At 33.3% G+C, this 9,696-nt stretch overlaps 1 protein-coding gene across 1 annotated transcript in view; it reads right to left on the reverse strand.

The window, feature by feature from the left end:
* Nucleotides 1-8,245, reverse strand: part of LOC129235231 (desmin-like) — a 49,800-nt gene extending 41,555 nt beyond the window's left edge. Inside the window, exons 1-2 of the mRNA XM_054868937.1 lie at nucleotides 8,183-8,245; nucleotides 6,974-7,174 (exon numbers count right to left, since the gene is read on the reverse strand). Of these exons, the coding sequence (XP_054724912.1) occupies nucleotides 6,974-7,174; nucleotides 8,183-8,245 (264 nt within the window). The remainder of the gene's footprint in view (nucleotides 1-6,973; nucleotides 7,175-8,182) is intronic.
* Between the last annotated feature and the right edge of the window lie 1,451 nt (nucleotides 8,246-9,696).

Here is a 9,696-nt window from a genome sequence, read left to right on the forward strand (position 1 = left end):
AACCCCAAACCTCAAAGGCAAGTTCCCCGAAAAATTTTCTTACAACTGTGGCAGGGCCATTTCACAGCATTTTGGACAAATGTAGAGTCACTTTCTTTGTCATCCATACTATTAAAATCTGTTCGCCTCTGTCTGTCTTTATGAAGATAGATCTTCTCGAGAATCACTGCGAGTCGAGAGTCGAACGAGATTCCGATCCAAATTCGAAATTTTTCAACGAAAACAAAGGACAATCTTGTTATTGTACGACTTTAATTAGCGGAGATATTAATTAAAACATTAATTAATATTACATTATTCAGGAATTTTCATTTCTTTCCTGTTGCCATTTTGCATATGTGTGAGCAAATAAAATTATAATAACTGTTTTAAAAGATTTTTTTTGGCTGCTGTCCAAATCTTAAAACAACGTTTCCATTTGGATTCTTATTTTAAATCCGTTGCTCAATTCGGATATAACCTTTATTTTACCGTCTGTCCTTTTTTATTTTTTATAGCCAAGGTTCTTAACTCTTTTCAGCATATGAAAGTTATTTCTTTAGTTATTTTTACTTATTGTAGTGTAGTTTATCATTACCAGCCTCATATGGTAAATTTAGGGTGTGCAACTAATTATGCTTATTTTGTTGGACTTTTTCCTTCACATGGGTGAATTTTTGAATTGTAATAACTCTCTTTTTCCCTTCCTGTTTTTACTTTTGAAATACAGTTTGTATCGTTAAAAGAACATGTTAAATTAAGATTGTTTAGATTTCTTTAAGTGAAACAGAGTTGAACAAAAAAGATTGTTTTTAAGGATTTTAACCAAAGCTTAATTGGAATCTGATGACTTGGTATTAAATTAATGCTTATTGGTATTTATTAAGTCTTGGTGCTTTAGTTTAAAGCAATCAACCAAGCAGTGTGTGTCATTTTATGTAAAAAGCTGATTGTAATTGTACATAAATATTTCAGATATAGTCTATCAGATGTAATTCAGTTTAACGTGGACACAGATTATAGTTAATTTGTGCTAAATGAAAATTCTCATAACTTGTATCATTGATAAATATGATTAATGTTAATGAGATTTTCGCCAAAAATATGCTCTACTGGTGTTTTGCAAACCTTGCATTACACACATTTAATGCGTTAGAAACTGATGTCAGAGTAATACAAAAACATCAATTGGACATTTCTCATTTTTTAGGCAGCCCATGCAACACTGGGCACGCAGCTGGTAACTATTTAATTTACTGTTTGATAAGCATATTCATTTATTTTTAGCTTGTGTGTTGGTACGGCAAACTTAAAATAAAATAATGTGCTAATACAACAGTAAATTAAATAATTATGGCTAAAAACATCATGTTACGGAATCTACATAACTGTCCAAAATACAGTCGACTCCTGCTACAATGCGATTCAACTTACGTGAAATAGCTATAATGTGATTTTTTCCCCGGTAAAGAATTTTTGACCTAAAGCGAATGAATCGCCAGCAACACGAAAATTTTTGGCAGGAAATCATGGTACCGCCTTTGTTATTTGCTACTAAAAATATTTTTTTCACAAATGAACCTTTATTCCTTTAGCATCACTGACAGCTGAAGTTCTCACGGCGTACTAGTCTGAACATCGCTTTGTTAGTGCATACAAATAACTACTCCTCATTTTCCACTTATTTTTTTCATTCTAAATGCGAAATTTGATGAAATGTAATGACACCTAAGACCGCTGTTTTATCTAAAGTAAGGTAACACGACAATTGGGTGTTAGTGACTCTTCCATATGCACAATTAAAAGTCAAGAAAAGGAAATCCGTAATAGTTCGAGGAGAAGTGTCTAAGCAAAACGCAAAAATGATGAAAATTGAAGCTGCTCTTGAATTGTAAATTAACGAAACCTAGAAAAGGGGGGGGGGGGGGTTCCATAAATGGAAACGTTATCAAAGAATTAGCGATGCAACTATATTTAAAATACACGTTCGAATAATGGTTTGATCACACAGCATAAATCATCACCATCTTCATTTTTTCAAGTTACAAATATCATTACTGGATCTACTGTACAGTACAATAGAGTGCATTATTTTATTAGTATACTGTATGTGCTGTACTAGTTTATTTCATGTCCCTTTTTCCCATTGAAAATTCAGATAAAAAAATTCGTTCTTGATGAGAGAAATGGAAATGTATGGTTAAGGAATGGTTTAAAACAGTTTCAGGTGGTGTTTACAAGTGTGTTAAATAATTGGGAATGCTTACAAAAGTTTTTACGCATACCTTTTTCCACAATACGAAATTTTGACTTACGCAAAGGGTCTTGGAATGCATCCCACATGTAAGTCAGGACTCAACCTGACTTACGCATAGCACTAAAAACATTAATGCTACTGAGTGTTGGGTTATATCAGATATAACCCAACAAAATAAGCTGTTAATATCAGGTTGGAGACCCAAAATTCAGGACAGTCCCAAGAAATTCGGGACATATGACCATCATACTACTTGGTAAGTTCAACACAGAATATGCTCATTCTTCTATTGTCCCAATCTGAATTTTATAGGACTTTTATAAAACTTAACAGTTATAAAAAAGAAAGGAAAATTGAAATTGAGAATGTCCTGTATTTAGAATCTTGTCGAAGGTGAGTACTCTTTTCTTTAAACTGGATTCAGCTTCTGCATAGGTGGATTTAGGACTAAGTTCCTGGGGGGGGGGGGGGGGCAGGATTTTTTTTTAGCAACATTTTTATTGCCCCCCACTCTCATGTTTTTGTCTGTTTCCTGTGATGCATAAGTCCATGCTTTACTTTTTTGTGTGTCGTTTTCATTAATGCATGTTTTCATGCTGTTCTTTTTGAATTGACCTAAAGATAGGGAGCTGTTATCAAGAGGGTGACGCAGGGCTCCAATTTTAAGGGGCCGGGGGTTTCTCAACGGAGGAAATTTTGTAAAATGGATGTAAAATTCTGCATTTTGAAGCCTTATAAAGGTTAATTGTATAGACATAGAAATTGATAACCAGATTATACAGTTATACAGTATTGTTCAAATTTTGTAAGAAACAGCCATTTTAAGTTTGAAAGAAAAAATAAACTATAGATTTCTCATTGCAGCAACCTTTTTTTAATTATAAGTAGTGCAGAAAACAAAAAGGAATAGAGGTAGTGTATATTTTCTTTCCTGGCTAAACAGATTAACAATATGCAGTAGAAGTAAGCGAAGAACACTTTGCTTAGGATTTTCACAGACTTATCTTATTATTTTCAAGGACTCTAGAATAAATAAAATTATTTAACGCACTTCATTTGTACTTTTCAGTCTCTGATATTTTAATACTTGAGTGTAAAGTTTTACAGTCCTGTTCTAACTTTGTGAGAAATAGCTATTTTAAATTTAAAAGAAAAAAAACTATAGATTTCTCATTACAGCAACTTCTATTCAGTTACAAGTGGGACAGAAAACAAAGAGGAATAGAAGTAGAGTGTAATTTTACTTTTGGGCTTAACAGATTGACAATATGCAGAAGTAAGATAAAAACAAGCAATACCAAAATAATTTCCAAAATTTTGCATTTGGGATTGAATTAATAACAAGATATGAAACATGTGAGTCACAAAAATTTATTTCAAATAATATGTTACAAACGTGAGAACCATGCTTTTTACATTTTTGATACAGGATGTGGCAAGGAGCTGAATTCGACATATTTTGGCATTCCTCCCCCTCTACCATTTGTTCTAAATTTTAAAATTTAAGGTTTGTAGTCACAGTTTTCCAAATGTTCAAGGTTTTCAAGCACTTAAAAATGAAATTAGTTTTTTTAGGCAATTTCCATTTTTTAAGGAACGAATCATGAATTTTTTTGGGGGGAGTTAGGGACCCACTTCAAAGCAGGGGCCCCAAGCAATAGCTTGTTTACCTTATAGGAAAATTCGGCCCTGTTTGTAATTCACTCTTACCTGCAAATTTTTGCTTGATTTGTTTGTAATTTTGACGAAAATTAGTCAGTTTTTATGGTTAAAAGATTTTTACGATTTTACCAATCTTTGTTAGCTTTTTATAGACTTTTATAAAATTTCAGCAAATTTTTCCAAAACTTTTGATGACTCAATTATTTAGATTTCAATAATGACAAGGTCTGGCTCAATTAGACTTAGATGATTATGACTTACATTACTTTTTAAACAGTATTTATAAAGTAAGTAAAATTGTACTCTCCTTCTAAGTAAAAAGATTCATTTAATCAGAACACTCAGATAACTGAAATTTATTCAGTTTGCGGTAGTATTTATTTTCGATATATATTTTTATTATAGAAGGGATTGAATTAATAACTATGTTTTTTGTTTTTTAGAATTTCTCAAAAGGCTAATTAATCTACTAAGAACATAAATATTATGCATAAATATACTTGAAATGTGACACAAATCATAACAAGTAGATCGTTCTGTTAGCGCTAATGGGGGGGGGGGAGTTTCTCCCCCTTTGCTTTAGGTTCTAATTTGTTGAAATAATCGTCAATTATTATAAGTGTTGCAGCTTAATGTATAGCTCGTTTAGCCTATATTTTCATTCATATACTTGCCCAAAAGGTTTTTCAGTCCAAAATAGTGAATTTTGACACATTTTCAACACCTCAGTGACAGCTATACTATTTTTATTTAATGTTCGTTCCCCCCCCCCATTTCTTTTCTCTCATCAGAAAAGGACATTCTCTTTTCTCTTCATTTTCATTGAGCTATTCAAAAAAGAAAAAGTCATGATTTTTTTGTTTTAAGATTTTGGAAGACGTGTTGTTACTATATAAAGTCCTCCCAAAACTGGGGGACATTGCCCCTATCCCCCCCTCTAAATCCATCCATGCCCTTCTGAACTATTCAAAAAAGAAAAAATAATGATAATTTTTTTTAAATATTTGGAAGATGTGTTGTTACTATATAAAGTCCTCCCAAAACTGGGGGGGGGGCAATGCCCCCCAATAAATCCGCCCATGAGCTTCTGTGACTTTTATGTATGTGTTATTTGTATATTCTTTCTGTAGCGTAAGTTTATAGAAAAATTTGCACATGATGGCAAAATTGTTAGCCCCTTTATCAACAGTAGTTATAATAAAGCTATTTTTTTTAGGTCCTCTATACTTTTTTTGAGTCTTTTATCAGTTATGTTGTTATTCTGAATCTTTTTCTGAGGGTATTTGACAAAATCTGAGGGTATTTTGGGATATTTTCAAATTTTCGTTCCTTCTTATTTAACTTTATATTGCTATATATATATATATATATATATATATATATATATATATATATATATATATATATATATATATATATATATATATCAACACTGAAGCCTCAGACTTGAAATTTGGCAGGCATGTCCACATGATTACGAAAGTATCCACGAAGAAAGGATTTTCAAAACATCAATTAGTTCGGGAGAAATTTATTAAAACCTCTTAATTTCCGTGAAATTAAAATCTGTAATTGAAATTTAAATCCCTTATTTTCAAAGGCTTTCCTCCATTCAAATCATTATTCGGTACTTCATCTCAACTTTTGGTCCATAGTGAATTTTAAATTTGATATTGTTTTTGTTTCTCACGTGATTCTTCGAGGTGTTTCTCCAGTCAAATAATAATGTTTCTGCAATAAAATGTGGATGCCCTGCGTTTGCAAAGAAAATCAATACTTTAAAAGGATCGTTAAAGACAGTTAAGGAAAAGAGGATACATACAAGGAGTACAGGGGCCCTGGGGTCCTCCCAAAATTAGAAAAAATTATAGATAATAAGTAATTTTCATAACTAGGTGCACCAAGCACTGTTATCCCCTGCTAATTCCACTACCTGAGCATACCAGGTACCGGAATGCTAGTCTAATATATTTGCATTTTTAAAATTTAAAAAATATTTAATTGTTGCACAGAAAAAGTTTAGTTTATGGCACCCTCACTTTCTCAGATCTTGGCGCTTGGTGCCATTGTTCCTTTCACCCCCCCCCCCCTTCAGTCGGCCCATGGCACTAGAACGCCCCATTGTCTAAAGGCGACATTATTATAGCTAATCCACCGCTACTTAGAAAATGTTTTAAAATGAGTGATTATTGCTTTTTCCCCTTCTTGACTTCATACAGTGCTTCATATCAACTCCTTTAAGAACAACCATCAACAAATAGAAGCCATCTGGTTACTAGGGAAAAATCTTACTTCACTGTCCGAAAAGAAGGGATGGTCATCAGGTGTAAACAGAGATGAATGGCGGAGGATAGTTTACTGTTCAGAAGTTGCTGAATCGCCCCCCCCCCCTTTTTTGTTGGGGAGTTCTTTTATTGCAACTGTTGTTTCTTATGTGGGCTTTATCTTTATGTGGGCACTTTACTGTAGAGATTGCTTTCCCCTTTTGGCTACATTCTACTTGAAAGGCGCTAGATTTTAAAATTTAGTTAGTTGCTATGGTTGAGTTTTTATACATTTGTACGACACATTTATACTTTTTATAAACTGTTGTTGAGACTTGAAAACCAGTATCTTTATATGGGCACTTTACTGAAGAGATTGTTTTCCTCCTTTGGCTACATTCTACTTATATGGCACAAGGTTTGGCTGAGTTTCTGTACATTTATACGGCACATTTATACTTTAAAACTATTTTCTTTTGCACTAGTTTTGATAGAATTTTACATTCAATGAGGAAAGGGACGCCGTAAAAGGGGGCGCACTGGGATTTGTCCCTGTGTTCCAGTGGGCCAGCACTGGCCTGGAGATGCCACCTTATTATCGTTAAAGAGAAGAAAATACTACTTCTGCGATAATTTTTGAGGTTTTAAAGAGACAGAAAAAAAATTTATAAATTTTCAAAATTGGTTAAACTTTTGGGACCAGCATGTCAGAAAGGGTTAACAGGCAAACTTTAATATTTAGTGAACTTATTATTGATAATTAGTAAATTCCAATGCTGAATTCATAATAAAATTCAAATTAATGACTTACTTTGGTGTCCAAGTTTTTCTGCAGATCATCAATATTTTGCTGTAATGAAACTACTTCTCTTTCATGTCTTAGTTTCAGATCTTGCAAAATGCTTTCATGAAGCTGTTTTAAACGCAAACCATTTTCTGATTGGGCCAAATCTCTGACACTTTTTTCCAGAGATTGAATAGTTACTTCTTTCGATTGAAGTTCAGACATTGCCTAAAATTAAAAAGTGAAACTAAAAAACCTGCTTTTTTTTTTGACAGCTCTGATTTCTTTTCTATAACAAGTATTTTATAACTAGATTTCAGCAGTATTTTGATTTTTTACCTAAAATTAAAATATATATAAAGTTTACACATATATTTATATACATTATAAGTTCTTACATTTCGCAGTAGCCATTCATAAGGGTTGAAGAAATAAAATAGTTGGTTATTTACGATTTACTCAAAATGTCTTCAGAATAAAAGAAAGTTTTAAATTTAGAACAAATTATCCTCTCTAAGCCACATACTAACCACATTATTTTTAAAATCTTAATATGAAATGCTTTTACTTGTTAAAAAGTATGTTTTTCAAAATTTAGACAACAAAATATAGAACAACTCAAAATATTCTGACAAAGCATTCATCTAGCGGACAAAGAGAAAATGGATAAAGCATTCAGATGAAAAAATTAACATTTAACTTGCTTTCTTCTTGCACTCTTTTAGAAGGTTTATTACATTTGACAGACAAGGCTGCTAATAGATATTGCTAAAATCAGTTTCTAAGAAATGTTTATCGAGTAATGAGATTAAAATTTGAGAAAGCAAAAAAACTAATTCTACAAACTTTCGTTGGAACTAATTCTACAAACTTTCGTTGGTCCTGAACCAGCAATTGAGATTTCAAAGAATTTGTTTAGGAGATTTCGTTTTTTTAAAAATAAATTTAGGAAAATTGCATTATTGTAACTGGCGTAACTTGGATGAGCAACCTCACCCAAAGGTACTGTCGAAGTATGAAATTAAAATGGGGGCGTTTGATACGAGCGCGAGCACTGAGACCACTGGTCTATTGTATTGTCCCCACTTTGACCACTAGTAGAATAACAGACACAACAACAGAAACAAATTTCAGCAGTTGCCTAACCGATAGTTTAGGCAATTCCTAGGGATCCACATAGTGGTATCCTGAGTACTCAAATCTCTGCGCAGAGTAGTAGTTACATTCATACAGTACATGAATTGAGCTTTCATCTGCCATATGGCATCCTCTACATGATGGATCGTCAGCAACACCCATGAGATTAAGATGCCTATTAAGAGAGCAGTGTCTATTTAGCAACCCAACAGACTTTTTGATCTCTTTCCTACTCAAATTAAGCAGTTCCCTGGATCTAAACCAGGAAAGGTACTGTTACAGTGCCTTAGTATTACAACTTTAGTATAAGAGCTTTTAAGTCTTATTGAAATACAGTAAAATCCCCTTACAACTGTTGGCCTAGAGCTATTATTTTTTTTCTTGGAGAAATTCCTAAAGTTTTAGAAGGATTAGAAAAGTTTCCAGAACTTACTTCCTTCTTTTTTCGAACTTTGAAAGTCATCCCGCTATTTTACCGGCGCTCGAATTGTTCCCCAGAGCCAACATTCCCTGCATGCATAGCATGCGTTTGTTGACCCGCCACGATGATGTGACGTCATAGGAAAGATGTTGAGTAGATTCTTGCTGTATGCATGTGGGAAACAATTTTAAAGAATTTAGTTTTAAACTGTAAACTGTGTTGAGTTGTTTCCTCAATGTAATTTATGCATGCTTTTTGATATACGTCACGCCATCGCGTAGGGAGATAGGGAATACTATTTAAGTGTGAACTCTCAATCAATCATTCTCTTATTGTTTCACCTCTTGTTTTAATATGTTGTGACTGCAGTCCGATGTTTTTCTGAGGTGCTGAGATTGTGCCTGGGAGCTGTGTGCTCCGGAGTTCCACGTAGTATAGTGGATTCTTTTTAAGAGATGTAGGAAGTTTTGTCGTTGAGCCCAGCTAGAAATGCGGGCATGTTCCAGTTGTTGCCTTGAGATGAGTTTTTAAGTGAGGGATTTTCTCTCTAAAATTGAGAGTTTAAATCAAGTTGTTTTTTTTTTGTGAAAAGGCCTAACAAACAGGACCATTGAAGGTCCACGCTCGAGAGCTGGATTGGATGTCCGTTAGATGGATGGATGGTTCCTGTTGTCCAGGAGGACAGGTTTATTTTCTGAATTCAGCATGGTGGCATGAAATGGTCACGGACAATTTTGATATGGGATCCAAATTGGTGGATCGCGCCCTCACATGTTGTGCCAACTTTTAAGGAAGGAATAGCTTGTTTGGTATGAACTTTTAACTCGTTCGTATGAACTATTCTGTTTATGGCATTGGACTCAAGGTTGTACTTATATTAATCAAGTCATATAAATTTTACTGGAACTTTAAACGATACTATTTTTAAGAAATGTTTCCTACTGATATTTTTGGGGGGATTTTTTATTCAATTGTTGGGGAATGTGAATTTTATTTACACTTGTTATTATTTCCATGTTTTGACATATTTATTGTTTAATAAAATGTTTATTTAATTGTTAAATATGTGTCTGTAAGTCCTTTCTTCCCGAGCAGATCATTCCACAATTTTTCAGTTGGGTTTGCTAGCTTAAAACCTGCTTTTAGTTCTTTGAACTTCGGGTTTTAATTGAGCTATCAGTTCGAATTGCCC

Source organism: Uloborus diversus, chromosome 2 (assembly GCF_026930045.1).
Source record: "Uloborus diversus isolate 005 chromosome 2, Udiv.v.3.1, whole genome shotgun sequence".
Taxonomy (NCBI): domain Eukaryota; kingdom Metazoa; phylum Arthropoda; class Arachnida; order Araneae; family Uloboridae; genus Uloborus; species Uloborus diversus.